The sequence below is a fragment of the Salmo salar genome, chromosome ssa23, assembly GCF_905237065.1.
Source record: "Salmo salar chromosome ssa23, Ssal_v3.1, whole genome shotgun sequence".
Classification (NCBI taxonomy): Eukaryota; Metazoa; Chordata; class Actinopteri; order Salmoniformes; family Salmonidae; genus Salmo; species Salmo salar.
In genome coordinates, this window is record NC_059464.1 from 24,452,906 (window position 1) to 24,477,126 (window position 24,221).

The window sequence follows — 24,221 nt, forward strand, 5'->3', positions numbered from 1 at the left end:
TTTTGGTCTTAATTTAATTTAAGGTAAGGGTTAGGCATGATTTTAGCAGTGTGGTTAGCGTTAGGTTTCAAATCAAGAAGATACATTGTAGAAATAGACGAGGTTTATGACTTTGTGGAATGTTCTATCTAGTGTCAACCGGGTCTCTGGACTGGCCGTGCTTTGCGGGATCCTCGAGTGTCCCTACACTATTGAAGTTGAAATGTAAAATAGTTATGGTTAGTGGTTATGGTTAGTGTTTAAGGTCGGGAAATACTAAGGATCCCGAATAGCACTAACCCTCAGGAGAGGTCACAGAGAGGTTCAAGACCGAATTAACAATGTCTTACAGAATTATATGTTTTTGGGCAGTGTGTTTTAATAAAAAGGCATTCAAGAAATCTATACTTATACGTGCATTTGAAGATAATGTATTTCAATCCAGTTGGATAAAGCCACACGTGAATACATGCACTCTTCAAACAGAATATAATTTCCAAACATTAGGAAGCATCAAAATTCTAATTGCTAAAACAAAGCCACATTATTCAGACCATATTTGCTGATTATGATTGAAAACTTACACAGAGCTTTCCTATAGGTGTTAACCACAATCACATATTTTTTACTGTAATAATGTTATTTATAATGTCTTTGCAGAAATATTTAATATTTAAAAACAACAATAAATAGTGTATAATTGAGTAATGGATAAAAAACAATAAAAGTCTAAAAACCATTTAGGAAAAACAAAACATGGCTATAAAAAGTGTTCATGTTTTTTGCATGAAGCATTCTCAGATCCTGTCATAGCCAGCTTGTCTGTGGTGGTCCCGGATTATCAGGAAGGACAGGACAGCAATCAGCAAGAGTCCCACAACCGTGGCACCAAAAATAATGGGAATGATCTTCTTGATGAAGTCAGCCCTGCACTCAACCTCTGAAATGCCATAAGGGGGACATTAGAAAACAATATCTGGATCTTAGCACTTTGAATAATTGTTTTTGATGGGCTGAAAGGGCAAAACATTACGTTTACAATGTTACATTTCAAAGAGCATTAAACCATATATAACCCTACAGTAAAATCATAAATAAAATGGTTTTGTAAATCGTGAACAGAAAGGCCCCAGGTAAAGTGACCTACCCTTTCCAAACTTCCCATTGGTGAGTTTGAAAGCTTGGAACTGAAGAGACACAATCTTCACTCGAAGGTTTTCAGACAGATGAAACTCGGTCTGAGAGTAGCACTTGAGGCTGCGGCCAGCGACAGTTGGGAACAGCTTCTCATGTTCTATTACCCCAGGATAGTTCTTAATTCCTAATTGTGGAAGAATAAGCTCAGCCTTGTTTTTCTGACAATGACATCTGTAGAAAAATATATATGCATTTGTTTCACATCATGTGTCTATTTTGTGAGATCATGATGGTTTACTTACCTTTGCCTGGTGCCAAATTAGCTGTGATCTTTGACACATAGGTCAGGTTCCCTTCCTGTGGGTGGACAAATACTTAAGTGTTTATTCAAAGCCAAACATGCAAATGTATTTGAATGAGTATGCTTCTACTCAGAGCCATGTATAATCTATGGCTCTGCTTCTGCTCGTTATGGAAAAGTACTGTGGTCAACCTGTGAATTCACAGTCATTATCTCAGTATGAGTCAGAAAGATATGGGGCTAAAAAGGTTTTCCAGTTATAAAATGTGGCCATATGTGTCAGACATGAGAAAAAGGAAGTTTCTGAATTTGTACCTTTTCAAAGGTGAGATTCAGATAGCCTCCCTTTCCTTGAAAAGCCAGGGAGAGAACTGCCTCTTTTTCAGCACATCTACCAGTAGTCTTGGTGGTGGTAGGGTCTAAGTTGAAATAGGAAGGTTTCTGAAAAAAAAAGAATCAACGTAGCATTGGATTGGAAAAGGATAAAAACAATAGCAAACAAGTGATGTTGTAGGATTTACAGCTACTTATAATATAATATTAATCTGTAGCATTTTTTTTGTGACTGTTGTCTATTTTTCACAGCTTAGGTAGCAACCCACATGAGATCTCACCCCTGACAAAGAAGTGCTGAAATGTACTAAACAAAAAGTGCTGAGAAAGTGACTGCCCCTACCTTCTTCTCAATAACTATGTACTCAACTCCCATGGAGAGTTTGATGCACGACGTGCCTGCAGAGTCTTTCAGCACATAGTTTCCGGTGACAGGAACAGTCTCTTTGGGCTGAAGGACAGGCCTCTTAGGTAGGTTGGCCTGTTCAGTGGGCTTAGGATCCAATGCAGCAGTCATGAGGCTGTTTCCTGTAAAGGGGTATGCAGTGAAGTGTAAAGTGAAACAGCTTACAGAAACCACAAGGCACCATTCACAAGCACCTCCTTTGGCTTCAGCTGCTTCTTCTTTTTTTACAATAAACCTAAATAAGCTATTCTAACAACTTGTTTGGTATTACTACATGTGTTGAAGTGGTCATGATTATGTCTATAAAATGTTATGAAGTTTACGAGCAATGTTTTACACTTATAGAGAAAAGGGTTCCAAAAAGGTTATTCGGCTGTCCCAATAGGAAAACCCTTTTTGTTTCCAGGTAGAACCCTTCTGGGTTCCATGTAGAACCCTCTATGGAAAGGGTTTTCACATGGAAACCAAAAGAGTTCCACCTGGAAACTATAAGGATAGCTGAAGAACCCTTTTAGGTTCTATATAGCACCTTTTTTTCTGAGTGCACTCAACAGACCACTGTTATAGAGTACCACTGTTATCATCTCAGAATCAAAATCAGATTCAAATGGCCTGTATTATTCTGTTTGCGGATTAACGATTCCATACTTCGTGGTTAATTGCATTGCAGCATTGCCCAGTTTCAATTTATATCAGACTACCACTAACACTGAATAGATTAAACATTATTAGACATTATTAGATAAAGGTGCATGTAACTCACCCATTATGATCACAACCAGTAGAAAAGGTATTGTTTCACGATGCATGTTGTTGCTGAGTTTGTCTGTCTTCTTGTGTGTTCAGTTAGCTGTTTGTCACCAAATGTGGGTTGTGAGATGTGATGTGGTGAATTCCTCTCCAGAAGCCCAAAACATCTTGCTCAAGTGATGAGCACATTCAAGGGGAGGGGCAAAGAGTGTTTCATTTTTAAATTATTTAAATGGCTGATGGACAGTATATGATGTAACTAACTGCACCTTGTGCTGTTGTAGGTCAGATATGTTCTGTTTTGTGTCTACTCAACTCTTTAGCCTGAAGCTAGCCTTGCTAGGCCCATCTCCCGGCTAGCCAAAGAGGTCCATCAGCCACTACTTGGGCTACAATACCTCTTTTTGCCAACTGACTTGCACCCCCGCCGACTCATCACGACTGGACCACCGACGTGATTCGCCCGATGGGGTTTTTGTCAATGGGCTCCGCCGTCGCTTCGTCCCCTGAAATCCCATCCGCTAGCATGCTAGCCGTGGCCTGCTAGCTGTACAGAGCACATCGGACAAATTCTTTGGCCACTATACCTATTCTGCCAATTGGCCTAGTTTACCACACGGAGCCCTGCTGATCCGTCTGCCGATGTAATAGCACAAGGGGGCCACAACAGACTTTCTTCCGTCACGACGTCCCTCCAAGGCCCTTCTGTTAGCTTGCTAGCCCCGGCCTGCAAGCTGCCTGAAGCCACTCATTGGACTCCTATGATCACTCGGCTACGCATGCCTCTCGCTAACATCAATATGTCTTGTCCATTGCTGTTTTGTTTAGTATTTATTGCCTTATTTCACTAAGTTATTTTAGCCTTTAGCCATACCCTTATCCTACTCCTCCTCTGTTCCTCTGGTGATGTGGAGTTTAATCCAGGCCCTGCAGTGCCTAGCTCCACTCCCATTCCCCAGGCGCTATCATTTGCTGACTTCTGTAACCATAAAAGCCATGGTTTATGCATGTTAACATTAGAAGCCTCCTCCCTAAGTTTGCTTTATTCACTGCCCTAGCACACTCTGCCAACCCGGATGTCCTAGCCGTTTCTGAATCCTGGCTCAGGAAGACCACCAAAAACCCTGAAATTTCCATCCCTAACTATAACATTTTCCGACGAGATAGAACGGGGCAGTGTTGCAATCTACTCCAGAGATAGCCTGCAGAGTTCTGTCTTACTATCCAGGTCTGTACCTAAACAATTCGAGCTTCTACTTTTAAAAATCCACCTTTCCAGAAACAAGTCTCTCACTGTTGCCGCTTGCTATAGACCACCCTCTGCCCCAGGCTGTGCCCTGGACACCATATGTAAACTGATTGCCCCCCATCTATCTTCAGAGCTCGTGCTGCTAGGTGACCTAAACTGGGACATGCTTAACACCCTGGCCATCCTACAATTTAAGCTTGATGCCCTCAATCTCTCACAAATTATCAATGAACCCACCAGGTACAACCCCAAATCCGTAAACACGGGCACCCTCATAGATATCATCCTAACCAACTTGCCCTCCAAATACACCTCTGCTGTTTTCAACCAAGATCTCAGCAATCACTGCCTCATTGCCTGCATCCGTAACGGGTCTGCGGTCAAACGACCTCCACTCATCACTGTCAAACGCTCCCTGAAACACTTCAGCGAGCAGGCCTTCCTAATCGACCTGGCCCGGGTATCCTGGAAGGATATTGACCTCATCCCGTCAGTAGAAGATGCCTGGTCATTCTTTAAAAGTGCATTCCTCACCATCTTAAATAAGCATGCCACTTTCCAAAAAATTTGAACCAGGAACAGATATAGCCCTTGGTTCTCTCCAGACCTGGCTGCCCTTGACCAGCACAAAAACATCCTGTTGCGTTCTGCATTAGCATCGAATAGCCCCCGTGATATGCAACTTTTCAGGGAAGTCAGGAACAAATATACACAGGCAGTTAGGAAAGCTAAGGCTAGCTTTTTCAAGCAGAAATTAGCATCCTGTAGCACAAACTCTAAAAAGTTATGGGACACTGTAAAGTCCATGGAGAAAAAGAACACCTCCTCCCAGCTGCCCACTGCACTGAGGCCAGGAAACACTGTCACCACCGATAAATACACTATAATTGAGAATTTCAATATGAACTTTTCTACGGCTGGCCATGCTTTCCACCTGGCTACCCCTACCCCGGTCAACAGGCGTGCATTCCCCACAGCAACTCGCCCAAGCCTCCCCCATTTCTCCTTCATCCAAATCCAGATAGCTGATGTTCTTAAAGAACTGCAAAACCTGGACACCTACAAATCAGCCGGGCAAGACAATCTGGACCCTCACTTTTTTAAATTATCAGCCAAAATTGTTGCAACCCCTATTACTAGCCTGTTCAACCTCTCTTTCGTATCGTCTGAGATCGTCCCAAAGATTGGAAAGCTGCTGCGGTCATCCCCCTCTTCAAAGGGGGAGACACTCTAAACCCAAATTGCTACAGACCTATATCTATCCTACTCTGCCTTTCTAAGGTCTTCGAAAGCCAAGTCAACAAACAGATTACCGACCATTTCGAATCCCACCGTACCTTCTCCGCTATGCAATCTGGTTTCAGAGCTGGTCATGGGTGCACGTCAGCCACGCTCAAGGTCCTAAACGATATCATAACCGCCATCGATAATAGACATTACTGTGCAGCCATATTCATCGACCTGGCCAAGGCTTTCGACTCTGTCAATCACCACATTCTTATTGGCAGACTCAACAGCCTTGGTTTCTCAAATGATTGCCTCGCCTGGTTCACCAACTACTTCTCTGATAGAGTTCAGTGTGTCAAATCGGAGGGCCTGTTGTCCGGACCTCTGGCAGTCTCTATGGGGGTGGTACAGGGTTAAATTCTCGGGCCGACTCTCTTCTCTGTATACATCAATGATGTCACTCTCGCTGCTGGTGATTCTCTGATCCACCTCTACGCAGACGACACCATTCTGTATACCTCTGGCCCTTCTTTGGACACTGTGTTAACTAACCTCCAGACGAGCTACAATGCCATACAACTCTCCTTCCGTGGCCTCCAAATGCTCTTAAATGCAAGTAAAACTAAGTGCATGCTCTTCAACCGATCACTGCCCGCACCTGCCTGCCCGTCCAGCATCACTACTCTGGACGGTTCTGACTTAGAATATGTGGACAACTACAAATACCTAGGCGTCTGGCTAGACTGTAAACTCTCCTTCCAGACTCACATTAAGCATCTCCAATCCAAAATTAAATCTAGAATCAGCTTCCTATTTCACAACAAAGCATCCTTCACTCCTGCTGCCAAACATACCCTCGTAAAACTGACCATCCTACCGATCCTCGACTTCGGCGATGTCATTTATAAAATAGCCTCCAACACTCTACTCAACAAATTGGATGCAGTTTATCACAATGCCATCCGTTTTGTCACCAAAGCCCCATATATTACCCACCACTGCGACCTGTAAGCTCTCGTTGGCTGGCCATCGCTTCATACTTGTCGCCAAACCCACTGGCTCCAGGTCATCTACAAGTCTCTGCTAGGTAAAGCCCCACCTTATCTCAGCTCACTGGTCACCATAGCAGCACCCACCCGTAGCACGTGCTCTAGCAGGTATATCTCACTGGTCACCCCCAAAGCCAATTCCTCCTTGGCCGCCTTTCCTTCCAGTTCTCTGCTGCCAATGACTGGAACGAACTGCAAAAATCACTGAAGCTGGAGACCCATATCTCCCTCACTAGCTTTAAGCACCATTTGTCAGAGCTGCTCACAGATCACTGCACCTGTACATAGCCCATCTGTAAACAGCCCATCCAACTACCTCATCCCCATACTGTATTTATTTATTTATCTTGCTCCTTTGCACCCCAGTATCTCTACTTGCACATTAATCTTCTGCACATCTACCATTCCAGTGTCTAATTGCTATATTGTAATTACTTCGCCACCATGGCCTATTTATTGCCTTACCTCCCTTATCTTACCTCATTTGCACTCACTGTATATAGATTTTTCTTTTTTTCTACTGTATTATTGACTGTATGTTTGTTTATTCCATGTGTAACTCTGTGTTGTTGTATGTGTCGAACTGCTGTTCTTTATCTTGGCCAGGTCGCAGTTGTAAATGAGAACTTGTTCTCAACTAGCCTACCTGGTTAAATAAAAAGATTTTTTTTTTTTAACCTAAAATCATAGCCTAAAAATAGGTTGGTTCATGTAAAGGTCATATGTTGAATCAGAACGGACTGGTACCAGAAATCGTCTCTGGTATTTCTGAGAAAAAGAAACGGTCAATTTCTTCCCCCCCCAAAAAAAAATTAAACAGGCCCACTAGGTCAAAAAGGGACCAGCCCATCTGGTCTGTTGAATTCGCATTTCTTATGACAATTACTTGTTTGCATTAGCCAGGAGTTGAAGATGTTAGCCTCTAAATTGAAAATATGTTTTCCATTGGTTAATCAAAGATTGCATTTGTATTTTTATTGCACCAGAGTTGTAGTTGGTTTCTGGGAATGGCTGAGCTGGGGAAATCAAACTGTGCGTAGGCAGGCATTGGAGGCAATCAGGGTCAAAGGTAGAGAGGGACAAAGTATCTCCTAAAATACACAGTACTGCAGCAGTGTCAATGCAGGTCAGGCTTGGAAAGTGTCTGGTTAGGCGTCATATTTACCCTTCCAAAGTCTTTATTGTGGTTTTAGAGGTTGTCTTATTCCCTCCCCATTTACATCTAAATAGCAGAGACCTTTATTATTGTATTACCGTATGACACCCACTTAAAACTAAACTTATATTTATGTTTACTTTAGGGATAGACAATTAATTTTCATTAGACCAAAAGGTTTTGATATAGTCATTGCATGATATGAAGTGGCTACTACAGGTAATTCATTTGGGACAATGTGTCATTTTACCAGCACATTCACAGCACAGTAAGATAGGTTTAATTCCTTACATTATAGAGGAGACAGGAAAATAAACCCTCCTCAGGAACGTGAATCTAACACAGTTGACTCGTACACTTGACTCTTACATAGTTTGTTATCAGTCATGCATGGATCTTTTTAGATGTGTCAAACAGACTGGTATCACAACAAGTGACTGTAGGAGGATAATATCTACTTAAACATGTCCATTATTTTTCTTGCATGCCATAAACTCTCTACAACTCAGAAAAGGGTATTGATTTTTAAAGAGCGCAGGCATGGTGGTGACAGCTGATAAGTAAACATTTACTCTGCTGTCACTGGGACTGCCTGGATGGCTTTCTTTTTTGGGGGGGCACAGTCTCATTTTATTTGAACAGGTTTGTGTAGGCGAATAGACTACAGTCAATAATTTCAGAGGTAGGAGTCCAGTAGGGAACGAAATCTGGTCTCACATTTTATTCTCTCTGGACCTGGGACATACATATATTCATTATGAAACTTGGAGTGAGACTGTGTGTGCTGGTGGTGTTCTCTCTCCAGCTTTGGGGTCCAGGACAGGGGCAGGAGCTGGAGCCAGAGCAGGTCCTGGCGTTCTGTGATGACAAAGATGTGGAGGCAGCTGTGGACTTGGCCCTAGTCAAGTATAATCAGAAGCTTCCTTATGGAAATCAACTAGCACTCTACCAGATTCTGGAGTCCTCAAAGGTAGGTGGCTTAGTGATTGAGAATATTGTAATTTTATATGTAGTTATTTAACCTGTCCTATTTGTATACATCTTGAGTTCACTCTGTTGTTGAAGAGGGAATACGAACATTCCTACACCGAGTCACAGTCCAGTATTGCGTTCCTCTCTTGTAGGCTCAGAATGACTCATGCACTCAGTACTTTGTGGAATTCAATAGCAGGGTCACTGACTGTCCAGCAGGGGGAGACAAAGTCTGGAGAGACTGTGACTACCTCCCTACTGGGAACAAGGTAACTGTACATTTTAATAATTTCACTAGGTGAAGAATGCATTGTTATTTGATTACATCTCTTTGCAATGAAAGTTTTTTTTCACTTTTTCTTTGTTTATCAGGTGCCAAGGCCTTGTAAGGCAACAGTCCACATGTCAGAGACAGATAAAAAGGTCCTGGCAGTTTTCTGTGACCCAGGTGGTTAGTTTTTCACTTCACACCAAGTAGACCAAGCCATACAACACCGACAAGTCTATTTCTAGACAACCCAATAAATATTGACCATAGAATGACTCATGCTGCAGAATATGTATTTACAGTGACTGGAATCACCCAAACATTCTGGGAAAAATGTGGCTAAAATAATTTTCTATTGAGCAGCTGAGACAAACTGTGATACTGACAACCCTCTCTGACTTCCAGTGGAGGCCCCTGTTGTTGCTGAACGGACCACATGTCTGGGGTGTCCTAGGGAGATTGATGTGGAGAGTGAAGACCTGAAGGATCCCTTGACATACTCCATCACCAGGTTCAATGCTGATTCTGACTCCAGCCACCACTTCATCCTGAACAGTGTTGGCTTCGCTACTAGACAGGTACATGTAAATCAGTTGCAAATCTCACTGGGAGTTATTAAACATTACAAAGTCTAGCCAACTACACCCCCTGCTGGAAGGTTAAGCACCATGACTCTAAACACCTAATTCAATTCAAGCCTGATTCACACTTTTGGGCCCAACCAAGTCAAATCATGCTGAGCTGAACTAGGACAGGGCTGACCTGGTTACGCATCCACCATAGATTCGGAACCCATGCTGGAAAGGAACTTGCGAAAAGAAAATATCAGAGCCAGCATTGTACGGTTGGCGCTCTATAGTGTGAATCAGGTAACAGCGTAACCAGTTGGGATCGGGGGTATTGGGCCTTACAACAATGACAAACAACACAAAGAAACAGAGATTTAGAAAAAATATCATATTTTGTAAGAAGATAAGTATCTTTGCTCATCCCTTCCAATGGAAATACACACCAAATCATCACCTTGGTTCTGGCATTGGGAGGTGTGGTGCGTGTGGCGAAATCTTTATGGCTGTGACCGTTGGACTACAATGCACTTGTTTGTGTTAGGAGTGTCATTCCAGAGTTCACTGAGTGGGGGGGGGCTCAAACTATTGTATTTGAATAACTTCTACTTTCTTTCACACGCTCTTCTCAGGTGGTTGCTGGATTCAGGTATAGACTGATGTTCGATATGAGGAAAAGCAATTGCTCCAAAGCAGACCACAAAGAGCTGAACGACGAATGTCATCCAGATCCTGATGTGGTAAACTACATTAGAGCTCATAGTATTTTTTAAATAACCTACTGTATTTGATCTAATATATGATTCTGGTGTTGTAATACTTCTGTATGTAAATGAAATACATTTCACAATAATTCACTGTCATGTGTTGTATCATGAATGCTTGTCCCTGGCATCGCTATCATCTTGTATGCTATCTCTCTAGGAACTCGCTCACTGCAATTCCACAGTAGATGTGGCACCTTGGAGGCATGAGACTGCAGAAGCAAATGTGGAATGTGCACCGGGTCCCCTTGACAATTTTGTGAGACATTGTGCAAACAGTACTACTATAGCATATTAATGATGCTCAGAAAATCTGATAAATGAATAGGGTAGTGATGTGTAGCAATACATTTTGGGGATTTGTGCTAAATGATGGAGGATTTTGACAAGAAAAATCTTTCCATTCACAGGACGTCTTTAGAAGAAGACCTCCTGGTTGGTCTCCCTTGAGGAACTTCAACAATTTTGCTGAAGTTAAAACAACCCAAGCTTCTACTGCTTCAGCCAAAGAGGAGTCATCAGAGGAGTCTCAGGAGCGCAGCCCGTCTGCTGTGACCATGGCTAACACAGACCCAGAGCCAGCCCTGCCCTCTGTGGCCCCCACCACTGCTGCTGAGAGCCCCTTCCACTGCCCCTCCAAGCCCTGGAAGCAGTTTGTCCCCCCAACAACCCTGAGGCCTGCACAGGAAAAAAGCCCAACACCTTTGCCAGTGGTAGAGGAGGGCTTAAGTGATTTAGACTTGCTGGGGAAAAAATAAGTGCATGCTGTATAGTGCATTTGTATCATAAGCACACCTGCTGATTTGAAATAAAAAATGACCATGCTTTTATTTTCTCTTTTTGACAATGCAGTTCAATCTTGCTTTAGTATTCCTTCAAATTTGTCAAAGTGCATCTTGACTGTTTAGCCATTTGATACGAAAAACAAATAACTAAATGAATTAAATTGTGCTGGGTGCTGTTGTTTTGTAAAGCAACACACTATCCACAAATGCAAGTACTTAACTGAGAAGTTTATTTGTACACTGTCACATAACTCTGAAATAATTCTAGTCAGTCTGGATACAATGCAAGTATTTAACTGAGGAACAAACTGAAACACTAAGTATACTGTATTTAATAATGCAGATGTCACTGGTTAGAAGTATTATTAGTTGTTCCTATAGCATCAAACTTTCTTTACAACTGTTTAGCAGAATGACTAAAACAATATTATTTTAACCAACTCTCATGCAAGATGACTGCGAAATAAATACAATCATATTAGCATTGTTGATAGTAATGACAAAATACAATACAGTATATTAAAAATATAATTCAATATCTCTATAAACCTGTCAGAATAAAAGTACTGTATTAAATAAAGAGGAGTAACAAAGATGACCCTTGAACCTTGTTCTTAAATAACAATTACACCATTTACACATCAAAATGATTATTTCCTTTTACACCAATGTATAGCCCAATAAGTTGACACATTTCTTAGAATTTCCTTCTGTAAAGAGACTTGTTTGATGACCAAATTATTTTAACATTCACAATCGGTATGGATTTCCCTGTGCTAACACTCCGTGCTATATATCAAATGGCCATGACAACGTTGTTTTCAACATACAAACGTGGTTCAGAACAATTACATTTCAAGTCACTTTTGAAGCTGAATATGAACGTTTTTTTATTTCTTACAAATGATGTTTGTGTCTGGCAGGTCTGGGCTGGGTGAAGGTATCCCTGCCTGGGCTCAGTTGAGTGCGTGCTGGCAGATGGTGTGGAAGATCCAGTCCATCTTGGGGGTCAAGCCGCCGTGGTGGGCGTCATTCATCCGCTTCATGATGTAGTCCAGGGCCTCCTGTTCAGTCTTGTCCAGTGCCAGGGTCTTACAGATGTAGGCAATGTAGGCAACTGCAGCCCAGGCATCCCGGGGGCCCAACATCATGGAGAACAGGTTGATGAAGAGGTTGGCATGTTGCCTGATGGCCAAGTGGGCCTTATAGCACATCTCCTAGAACCTGAGAAACAGAATAGGAGTGAAAATGCAGAAGAATCAGTACATACCATTCTCCTTGTTGCCTCTGAATTCTCTAGCCTCAAAAAATCCATCCCAAGCATAAATTTGGCCATTGAAATATATAGTCTATGTTGAAAATGGTTGATTTAGCAGTAGATACTGATATCAGTCCATTTGTTAAATCAGTAGTAAAAAATCATGACAATAGCTTGTTGAGAACTCAGGTCCTACCTGCCCATCGTCCTTCACCATTATGTTACTGTTGTGTCTGTCACCGATGCCTAGGATGAAGGTGGTCACACAATACACAGCACAGGATCAGGTAAACAAGCCAATGGCCAGGTCATACCTACATACAGAGTTACAATGTCAAATCTGAGCCATGACACACTATGATTTACGATTTTCAAACCAACACAATTGTGAAGGAAAGTGACCAAACGACATATAGTTTCTTCACATCTCTCCTTTGTTCTTGACTTTGAGCCACTTGTGTAGTTCTGAGCTGTTGTACTGTAGTGCCCCCTTCAGGCCACCTTTACACTGGATCTGCATGACGTGAGAGCTCCGCCCCACACGGTCACCTAGAGACATGCAGTTCTACGGCAACATCCTCAGGTCTAGAACCTGGTTCTGTCAAATGTTCTCCATGATTCTGATGATCTGAAGTGTTAGCATGTTCTGTCGCAGGTCTGAAACAAACAAAGTCATATTCAGTGTGCCATGGCAGAATTTAAATACATTCCATCCATTTAACCAAACTGATCCAGTACAACATTACATCTCAATTTTTTAATATGATCTCATTGTTCTGGAAGAGGAGCTCGGACATGATGTCAGGCTTTTCCCAGTTGAGCCACAGTGGCCTTTTGGCAGATTACATGATTCTGCACTTCTCAAGCCTGGGGGTGTCAGAGCACTTTACAAGGTGCAAGCAACACATGCAGCTGCATTAATTTCATTGATCAATTGGATGAACAGTGTTAGAGTGCAAGTCGTCCGCACTGAGGGGCCCAGCGGCTGAGCACTTTGGTTGACAATCGGTTTACCGATGACATTTCACATTTTCATGCATGAGCAGAACGTTATGATGGGGAACTAGAACGGTTACCTTCTCTCTCTTAGATCAAATTAATGTAATATTCCCACTAGGGCCATTTAAGAGAGATTGCTGACCATTTTAGCCATTGAAACAGAATGCCCCATCTACAGTTTCAATAGTGTCTATATACAGAATGTGGGTAAGGCACAGGAGTGCCAGTGTGGCATGCCCACCGTATGTTTCCCAGCTGGTGTGCAGGGTTGAGGGGGAAGGTGAAGTTCCGCAAGGCATCCATGTAGTCTGGCGTCCTCATCTGCTCCACCAGGAACTTCATCTGCACCTGCAAGGGCCACACAGAGCAAGCTGTGAAGATAGATGTCCTATTTGAAATGTGAAGCCTAGTAATCACAACATTAGGTAAACAGAGCCACTGATGTCAGTTTCGGAAATGAAACAGAAACGCGGAACAGTAAGCTGAAACCACAGAGATTCTCTAACAGATCATCATGTTGCACAATAAGCCTGAGTGTATTGGAGAGAGAGGGAGTGCTGGGTTACTTTCTGAGTCTCGTTCTTCTTCTCCTGTTTGAGGATGTCAGTGAGGTTGATGAGTTTCTCCATGGCCTCCACCTGTCTGCATAGGTGCTTGAGGTACATGCCACAGGCCTGGAAGTAGGACTCCAAGAGCAGGCCGAACCGCTGGCTCACCGTCTTATTGTGCATCTCAGACCTAGGGCACATAATGGACAGTGAAAGTGGATGAGTTATAGGGCATTAGCAATTAGTTAACTCTGTGAAAGTAATGGAATTGACTCAGTAAAGTTACTATTAGTAACTCACTTTAAGTGCCAGAAAAATAAGTCCTATCGTTTGGTTAGTCAAGGCCTTTTTCATCAGAAATCGTACCAGTGGGTTATCAAGGTACTGCTCATATTTCAGAACCTGACAAGAGAGTATGGAGATTATAGTCATTATGACATTTTATATTTGACAACCGTCCAAACAATCAAAGAAACGTGATAGGAAAGTCACTCTGGAAGCCAAAGACAAATAAATCCTACCTGGGCCAGCTGAATGAGGTACTGAGAGAGTTTATCATCGGTCAAGTACTTCTCAAGGCACCGAACTGCAAAGTCACGGATCATTGGGTCTGAATAGTTACAATCCAGCAGCTCCATGGCTTGCTCTGGTTTTATTGCTGGCCAATCCTTCAGAAGGCAATACATCTAAGAGCAAGAAAAACAACAGTAACTTCACCACTATTACATTGGTAGAAGTGCTGCAGTAGAAGAGGATTCAATTCCCACAAGAGTTCACAGAAAGGTGACTGAAGACTTTCAGAGTACATTTTCTTTCACTCTCCATTTTTGAAAGAAGTGTCTTTAAAAAATGGGGGTCAAACAGGGGGTCTCGGTTGCACACCTGTCTCAGCTGCTCGCTATCACTGTCTGTTAAGGTGTGGTCTCGCGCCACTCTTTTACTCTGCAAAGGATCAGACATCACATCAGACCAGCTACCATGCACATTGAGTGTACAAAACATTAGGAACACCTTTCTAATATTGAGTTGCACTCCTTCTTGCCCTCAGAACAGCCTCAATTCCTCAGGTGAATGGACTCTACAAGGTGTCAAAAGCATTCCACAGGGTGCTGGCCCATGTTGACTCCATTGCTTCCCAAAGTTCTGTCAAGTTGGCTGGATGTCTTTTGGGTGGAGGACCATTCTTGATAAACACGGGAAACTGTTGAGCGTGAAAAACCCAGCAGTTTTGCAGTCCTTGACCCCCTAAAACCAGTGCGCCTGGCACCTACTACTGTACCCCGTTCAAAGGCACTTAAATATATTGTCTTGCCCATTCACCCTATGAATGGCACACACACACACAATTCATGTCTCAATTGTCTCAAGGCTTAAAAATCATTCTTTAACCTGTCTCCTATCCTTCATCTACACTGATTGAAATGGATTTAACAAGTGACATCAATAAGGGATCATAGCTTTCACCTGGTCAGTCTGTCATGGAAAGAGCAGGTGTTCCTAATGTTTTATACACTCAGTGTATATCCATGTATGCTATTACCTGGCCTGACTGGTAGTAGTTGAAGCCCAGCTCCCTGGATATTGTCCAGTTAGCATTCTCCTCCACAGTGGTCATGTCTGGGAACTTGACAGGATAGTTGAAGTAGTCAAACTCCAGCTCTAGACAGGGCGTTTCCTGTGTGTGCGGAATATAGGCATTATACTGTAATAGGAACTGAAGATCACAGAAATATAGAGTGGTCATATTAACATGCTAACTAACATGTTTACCTTGTTGGGGTTGGAGCCTGTGACTTCGATGGGGTTGAGTAGGTCCTCTAGGCCGTGGGGTACAAGCCACAGGTTCAGAGCCATCTTCCCAGACACCAGAGTGTGAGTGCAGTCATAGAGGTTGACGTTCCCCCATGCCAGTGGACAATGCTCCTGAGGAGAGGATCATGGTCAAAGGGTGGCTTCGGTTACTAACACACATATTGTGAATGGCCATCCTTCCACAAAGAATAGTGAATGCATTCCTACAGGCTTGGGTTAATGTTATATAGGGTACTTGTAACTAACAACACAAACATCCTAATTGCCCCCTTGTGGAATAAAAGTCGTACTGAATTGAATTGACAAGAATAGGAGGCAAACAAACAGACTATGTTTTAGTTCAAGTTAATTAGCTTCGAGGTGTAAAGTGGGTTGCTCGCAAAGGATGGCCTTTAGAGACATTTATCTCTAATTCATCATAGGCACGAAAACCCATCTCTCCGACCTTCAGGTGATATCACTCAGCCCAGGTGTTGGTTACAGTCTTCATGCCTAGGTTACACAGCCATGATCGCTCCACGCCACAAGTCGATAAGTAATTCAACATGCACATAGAGGACACCTCGGGTCATTCAAGTAAGACCATTCAACACTGTTCTAGCCAGAGGGTATCATTTAAACTCTTAAAGATCTGGGGTGTCTGATTAAACTGAGTGCTTGCCTCCTTCTTCCCTTTCCTGCCTTTCACAGAGCAGATGGAGAGACAGAGGCGGGCGCCCGGTGGATGTCTGAATGTACATGTCGTAGGTCAGCCACTCGTTCCACCTAGGAGACAAGCACAGTCACGGTAAATCACCCTGAACCACTTATAAGTGTAAAAATCACAGATTAACACATTACCATCGGATGAATAGCAACAATATATATCTTGATGAGTGAGTCACTGTTTGTGACACCACGTATTTTGTGTGTGTGTAAAGCTTGGAATTAGAGCATGGCACACGCTGCGTGTTCACGTTGTCACAAATCTGCTCCCCTCCATGGTAGATGCCGATTCGCACATAAATCTTCATGGACAACAAGAAGAATAGACAAGAAAAAAATAGGGAGTCGCCTCTTCAAGTCAACAGTGAAGAGGCAACTCCGGGATGCTGGCCTTCTAGGTAGAGTTGCAAAGAAAAATCCATATCTCAGACTAGTCAATAAAAATTTAAGATTAAAGATGGGAAAAAGAACACAGACACTGGACAGAGGAACTCTGCCTAGAAGGCCAGCATCCTAGAGTCGCCTCTTCACTCTTGACGTTGAGACTGGTGTTTTGATGGTACTATTTCATGAAGCTGCCAGTTGAGGACTTGTGAGGCGTCTGTTTCTCAAGCTAGACACTAATGTACTTGTCCTCTTGCTCAGTTGTGCACCGGGGCCTCCCATTCCTCTTTCTATTCTGGTTAAAGCCAGTTTGCTCTGTTCTGTGAAGGGAGTAGCTCACAGCATTGTACGAGACTGACAAGTTTCAGAAGAAAGTTGTTTCTGGCCATTTTGAGCCTGTAATCGAACCCACAAATGTTGATGCTCCAAATACTCAACTAGTCTAAAGGCCAGTTTTATTGCTTCTTTAATCAGAACAACCGTTTTCAGCTTTGCTTATATTATTTACAAAAGCGTTTTATAATCATCAATTAGCCTTTTAAAATGATAAACTTGGATTAGCTAACACAAAGTGCCATTGGTTGCTGATAATGGGCCTCTGTACACCTATGTAGATATTCCATTAAAAATCTGCCATTTCCAACTACAATAGTCATTTACAACATTAACAATGTCGACACTGTATTTATGATCAATTTGATGTTATTTTAAATGGACAACAAATTTAATTTTCTTTCAATAACAAGGACATTTCTAAGTGACCCCAAACTTTTGAATGGTAGTGTATATATTTATTTTTTCTTCTCCACACTATGAGGTTGGAATAATACTGTGAAATTGTGAAATTTCAGCCTGTTGTGGTGGGATGGCGCTTTGGCCTGCCTGGTGACATCACCAGGCGGTAAACTAGTTAATAGACCAATAAGAACGAGAGTTCCAAACCTCTCTGCCAATAACAGCTAGTTTTCAGTTTTCCTCTCCCCACTCAGACCCCTACCAGACAATCCTAGCCAAATTCTTGCTTAAGAAATTGCTCTGTGCTAAGAAACTGTTTTTAATTGTAGTTTTTTACCATTTTCATTGAAAACAGTCACAGTAAGGTACTTAATTGCTACTCGAAAAAGATTTGATATTGAGATAAAAATGGCTGCATTGGACCTTTAAGATATAGACCTGAGTCAGAACTAATGTTAGGCTTCAATGTATATGCATTGGTTACATGCAGTGCTCACTAGGGCCCAACAAACCTTATATTGACTCAGGGAGCATTTCTCCAGGAGGTACTCGTCACAGCCGCACACTTTGAGCATGTACTTGCCCTGGTACTCCTGTACACACATCTTGAGTTGTTCAGGGGACAACAGCATGCTCCTGGTTTTCTTCCTAATGGCCTCGGCTATCACCTGTTCTGGCACACAATCATGGTTGATCTTCAAGGTGTATTTCTGCTTGTCGTTGTTGGGAGAGACGATCACCCAAATCACTACAATGATTTGACCTATAAAATAAGGAACAGAAGAGAGAATAATCATTACCACACACAGGCTGAGAACAACCTTGAAAGAGATTATCATGAAAAGGAATAAGGATAATTTTGTTTGTTGCTTATTAATGTGTTAGCATATGTGTTGACAAAGTAAAAACAGGTTGATGTTTGACACCCACTAGATCTGCCTTAGCCATATTGCAGTATCATGACATTACAATCACATTGCTTGATTTTAATTGATACAACAATGCCTACCTTTGTCCAGATTGCCATGGATGTGCTTTGGAGGTTCTTGTGTCGATTCCACATTGGGAGGGTAAACATATTGCGAATCCTGAAACAAAACTCACAGATATGATGTTTTAGAAGATATCTAATATAAACGTAAGCCTGTTGAAAAGTTTTTTTTACTCTCTACAAAGAGGAGGCAGGGTAGTAAGTAGCCTAAGTCTTACCAATTTCTCTGTTAAGAATTTTCTCCTCTCGGTTGCCAACGGGTTCCATGACCTTCAGAAAAGGCTGAAAGAGCCTGAGATCACAATCTCCTAGTTTCATCGTAGAACTCCTCTCGCTCTGCATCCTGTGTAACACTGATAAAGATGTAAGAAGTCTCTTCCTGTAGTAGGAGATGCAGGGGGTACTTCCTGGCCTCCTTGAACAGTTAATGTTTGATGGCGATGAGCGTGGGCTCACGAAGGCACTCGAGGGTCAGGATCATCCCTTTGGTAACAAGCAATCCACAACGATCCTGGGGGGCATCAAATATAATTCACCAAAAGATGGTCTAGGAGGCATTTCTACAGTCCACACTCAGACAAAGTTCATAGAGAATAGTTCCTTATCTCCTGAAGAACAAAAAAAGAGCACATTTTAATTATGAAAACAAATATCATACAGTAGCTTATATCCAGCCCCGCCTCTTGCTGTAGTGTGACTGTGTAGAGTTTCACACCCCTTCTGGGCAGCAGAATAACTAGCCACGACTCACCAGTAGACCCTAATGCATGAAAACACTACACCCAATGACAAACTAACCTATGTTTTGATAGCAGCTATGCCAAATCATTTTTATTTCCATCAATGTCCATGATGATCTAGCCTACTCAGTCTGTGAGTCACATGACAAACAGAAATGCATCCGTCTCCGGGAGTGAAGTTATTTCTCCTCCACATACAGCGAGAGCCTACAACATTTGTCACCAAATACCAAAGTTTTCCCTTTCCCTGAGAGTGCAACAACAAGTAGCCCTATGCTATACAAGGTAAGCTCTACAAGACCTTTAACTTTTTTTGCTATCACTGTCTAAAACCATTAATGGCAGTAAACATGCAGCTAACAGTGACAACTACTGTATGGCAAGGAAAACAGTTGTGCTCTGGTCAATGTGAAAGGCCAGTCTTGTCATCAGGGTGTAAGCCAAATGAGGGAGCTTCCTCAAACACAGGATGTGGAGAAAAGAAACACTAAACCTAGTTTATTTGAATACAGAAACATGTACAGCTGAGGATATAGACAAAAAAAAAAGAGATTAAGACTTCGGTAATTGACAAATCAAACAGATTTGGCTTCTTACCTTAAAAAGAACGGGGGCCTCAATTATTAAATCTGCACACACACGAAAAAGACTCTAAACCTTGCGTGCGCCATTTTTCCCACAAACTGTTGGTATTTATCAAATTTCAATTTGAAAGGAAAGTGTGCCTATCGCCACTCAAATCTCAGACCATGAGTACGCACAACTTAAAATGGTTAAGAATTGTATTACAAGCAAATATTGTTATTTTGGGTGAAATGGAGGTGTTTGACACACAATAATAAAAAATATGTTTTAAAAACAATAAAAAATTGCCTAATGATAAAACGGATGCATTTGCCGTTGGTAAGAAGATTGCATAGCAACATGTAGCCTAATATGTTTGATTGACTTATTGTATAGAGCTAAAATCAATAATATTTTCTGACATACTGGTTTATTCCCGCTACACAACAGATATTAGGCTACCATTTATCCATCGCTCATTTAATAGCCAAGCATGCTCGAAAGTAAATAGACCGGTAGCCTGGACAGTATGGGTAAGCCTAGGCTGTAGTATTGCTGTGAGATAGGAGCACAACATAATATAGCCTACCATTTAATCTCAGAGCCTATACCAAGACACGAGATAGAAACACAATCACCTAATGATAAACAAAATATTGAACAACAATTCCTCTTTTACAAAGATGTGTGGGCTGTAGCATTTTGGGGAGAACCAGGACAAAAGTAACACTTTTCTTTTTTTCCCTAATTACATAGAGATCGATAGAGCTAGAGACACCATATTTTATGACAAAACGTATATATGTCCTCTAGCATAAGCAACTGTAATTTCATTTCTAGGGTAAATGAGTTTAAATGAAATAGACCGAGAACAGAACTAGCGCAATGTTACTTTTGTACCTCCCAGCGGGGCGGGAGTGAAATAGCCTTGAAACAGAAATAACAGCTGGCGAGAAGGGCACAAAATCTTTCTTATCTTCATGTTTCTGGTTTGTAATGCTCATTACTTTCAACAAATGTATTTTTAGCCATAATTTAATGTTCGTATCAATTGAATAATTAATGCTATAGCTTCAAAATGTATAAAAATAAACCATGCGTCAACATCGCAATGTGGCGCAACAACAATTTTTTGCCTATTTTGACTAAAATGGATCACATAATAGTTATATTAACAATAATTTTCTCATCTCACTTTAATGGGAATGTAGTAGTGTCACGCCCTGGCCATAGAGAAGTTTTTTTATTCTCTATTTTGGGTAGGCCAGGGTGTGACTAGGGTGGGCATTCTATGTTCATTTTTCTATGTTCTTTATTTTCTATGTTTTCGCCGGGTATGGTTCTCAATCAGGGACAGCTGTCTGTCGTTGTCTCTGATTGGGAACCATACTTAGGTAGCCTTTCTCCCTCCTTGTGTTGTGGGAAGTTGACTTTGTTTATGGCACATAGCCTTTAGCGTCACGGTTTGTTGGGTAGTGTTTATTGTTTTGTTCGGCGCCTTTTCTAATAAAAATAATATGTACGTTCACCACGCTGCATCTTGGTCCTCTCCTTTCAACCGACGTGACAAGTAGATGTTTTTCACAATTTTCAATGACTATTCATGCCTAGCCCTACCAGTCAGGTGCGCTCCAGCTGGCCTTGTCAAATCAAATCAAACGTATTGGTCACATACACATATTTAGCAGATATTTTTGCGGATGTAGTGAAATGCTTGTGTTCCTAGCTCCAACAGTGCAGTAATATCTAACAATTCACAACAATACACAAATGTAAAAGCGAAATAAGAAATATATAAATATTAGGACGATCAATGTCGGACTGGCATTGACTAATTACAGTAGAATAGAATACAGTATACACATATGAGATGAGTAAAGCACTATGTAAACATTATTAAAGTGACTAGTGTTCCATTATTAAAGTGGCCAGTGATTCCATGTCTATGTATATAGGGTAGCAGCCTCTAAGGTGCAGGGTTGAGTAACCCGGTGGTAGCCGGCTAGTGCGTTTCTCGGGTCTTGATAGAATAAACCTCTTTATTGTCTTTATTCTCTTCACAAAACAGAAAACTCATCATACTTATCCAATTTCCATGGCTTGACATAAGGTAATTGACTCCCAGAATCATAAATAATATTTTTAACCACTAACCTGCCGATAAAAGCTTGTGAGAAGCTGATCCATCAAGTCAATTGATGAAGGCATAATTCTAATGATGTCATAATTTTCAAACATTCAGTCACAAAAAAAAGTATTCCAGGTCATCAATTTACATTGTGTTACTTTCGTCCCACCCATCCCTCCCCGGCTAACACCCAAACTAGCTAGTATGACATTTGAAACATATGCTGTCATTTAGTCACTCGATGGGTTACGAAAATGACAATATGTTTGGAACCTTAAACAACTATACAACTGAAAAACACTTTTTGTTGGTAACCCGGTGAAACATAGTCAGAATGGGCCTCTTTTTTTTTGCAGGGAGCTCGTCCTCCACATTAGGAACGTGCTGACTTCACTACGTCATTCTAGCTTTAGCGTTATCTGAGAAAATGGTTGTGTTACTTTCGCCCCATATTACTTTCATACCAGCACTCCCCTACTTTAAATTGTTCCAATAAACAATCAATCATGCAGAATGTGCGGCCAGCGTTTGGTACTCGCTACAGGTGGTATGCACTTTTGTTTGTAAAAATTCTATGCAAAATATTAAAACATTCTGCCAACACTTCTACAGAAATGTGATCAAATTTGATAATGCGCTTTCTTGTAGAAACTGATATGACTTTGGCTTTTCTAAAAGGATGTATTTGGATGTTTTCCAGGGCCCCCATACTACACAACGAGGATGAGGAAGTGATTTTCTGTTTGGGGCAAGTTTCTCAAAAACATGGGAAATCACTAAAAAGTCATGGCTGCTAGCATTTCTTAATGAGTAATCTTCAAAACGAGGTCAAATCAGGAACCGTGTCTGGACCCTTCAATAACTTGCCATTTACATATTTTTTTTGATTTGGTAGTAAAAAAAATTAAACTTCTCCTTTAAGTAACCATCTGTCTCATGGAACCACACCAAACATAACATATAGGAATTTGAGTGTCCCCGTGTTTCGTTTACTATGTTACGTCTAGTCTGTGATACCAGACTGTGTGAAGACAGGGAAGAAGCAGAATCGTTATCATCACAATAAATTGCCCACATCAAACTGTGATACAACCCCTCAACAAATGTAGGTAGCTAGCTCGAGCAAGAAAATCATGCAGCAATGAGTGGGTGTGTGTAGCTGGCTTACCAAGGCAAGAGGGAGATAAATAACAGTCCAATCCTAATCATGTAGCAAATTTCACTAACGACTCTGCTGGTAGTTTCATGATAAGACTGTTATTCTAATAACACCAAGTTATAGCATAAGGTTACAGCTGTGTTTAATAATGTTAGTTAGTTGGATAGCTAGCTAACTTTAGATGGATTGCAATAGCCATACAATATTATCACAACTAGTAAATCTAGCTGTGACTTAACTATAGTTAGCTAGATCATATAATTCACAGTCAGAAGTTAAGAAAACAAAATCCCGTTAAGTACTATAGTTGGCATTCACAAGATATTTGCAAGCTGACCTTTCCTACTCATGATCTGTTTTGATATTAACTAACGTAACGTTAGCAACCAGGTAACGGTAGCCAACAATGTTACGTGTTAGTTAGCTAAGGCTCCTGTTCTGGTTATGGTCAGTGAGTTATCATTGAAATCTAAAGATATCTATCTAGCTAGTTAATTTAATAAGATTTTGCTAACCAGCTATTAGCGTTAAATGTTACCATTTACCTAGGCATGCTGCCTGTTACTGGCACTGCGATTAGACCTCATTTGCTAACAGCTCGCGCAAGCTAGCTTCATCACCTTCATCATGTCTACGTGAGAATGCTATTCATTGACTACAGCTCAGCATTCAACACCATAGGGCCCTCAATGCTCATCAATAAGCTAAGGACCCTGGGACTAAACACCTCCCTCTGCAACTGGATCCTGGACTTCCTGACAGGCCGCCCCCAGGTGGTAAGGGTAGGTAACAACACATCTGCCACGCTGATCCTCAACACAGGGGCCCCTCAGGGGTGCGTGCTCAGTTACCTCCTGTACTCCCTGTTCACTCATGACTGCTCCGCCAGGCATGACTCCAACACCATCATTAAGTTTGACCATGGCACAACAGTAGTAGGCCTGATCACCGACAACGAGACAGCCTATAGGGAGGTCAGAGACCTGGCCGTGTGGTGCCAGGACAACAGTAAAAGGAGGACTGAGCACGCACCCATTCTCATCGACGGGGCTGTAGTGGAGCAGGTTGAGAGCTTCAAGTTCCTTGGTGAGAGCTTCAAGTTCCTTGGTGTCCACCTCACCAATAAACGAACATGGTCCAAGCACACCAAGACAGTTGTGAAGGGGGCACGACAAAACCTATTCCCCCTCAGGAGACTGAAAATATTTGGAATGGGTCCTCAGATCCTCAAAAGGTTCTACAGCTGCACCATCGCG

General features: G+C 41.8%; 2 protein-coding genes and 1 pseudogene across 2 annotated transcripts; 1 reads left to right on the forward strand and 2 right to left on the reverse strand.

Annotated features, from left to right (window-relative positions):
• Positions 1-338: 338 nt before the first annotated feature.
• On the reverse strand, positions 339-3,090 carry LOC106584302 (lysosome-associated membrane glycoprotein 3). Its single transcript, XM_014169386.2, has 6 exons — positions 2,920-3,090; positions 2,094-2,278; positions 1,733-1,858; positions 1,419-1,473; positions 1,127-1,300; positions 339-919 (listed from the first exon to the last, which is right to left on the reverse strand). The coding sequence occupies exons 1-6, from the start codon at positions 2,963-2,965 to the stop codon at positions 777-779; spliced, it is 729 nt and encodes a 242-aa protein (XP_014024861.2). The 5' UTR covers positions 2,966-3,090; the 3' UTR covers positions 339-776.
• Positions 3,091-8,210: 5,120 nt separating this feature from the next.
• On the forward strand, positions 8,211-10,987 carry LOC106584303 (kininogen-1). The gene is made up of 7 exons (XM_014169387.2): positions 8,211-8,557; positions 8,712-8,828; positions 8,932-9,007; positions 9,233-9,405; positions 10,026-10,133; positions 10,318-10,416; positions 10,568-10,987. The coding sequence occupies exons 1-7, from the start codon at positions 8,345-8,347 to the stop codon at positions 10,913-10,915; spliced, it is 1,134 nt and encodes a 377-aa protein (XP_014024862.2). The 5' UTR covers positions 8,211-8,344; the 3' UTR covers positions 10,916-10,987.
• Positions 10,988-11,452: 465 nt separating this feature from the next.
• LOC106584230 (phosphatidylinositol 4,5-bisphosphate 3-kinase catalytic subunit alpha isoform-like) lies at positions 11,453-19,168 on the reverse strand (annotated as a pseudogene).
• Positions 19,169-24,221: the final 5,053 nt, after the last annotated feature.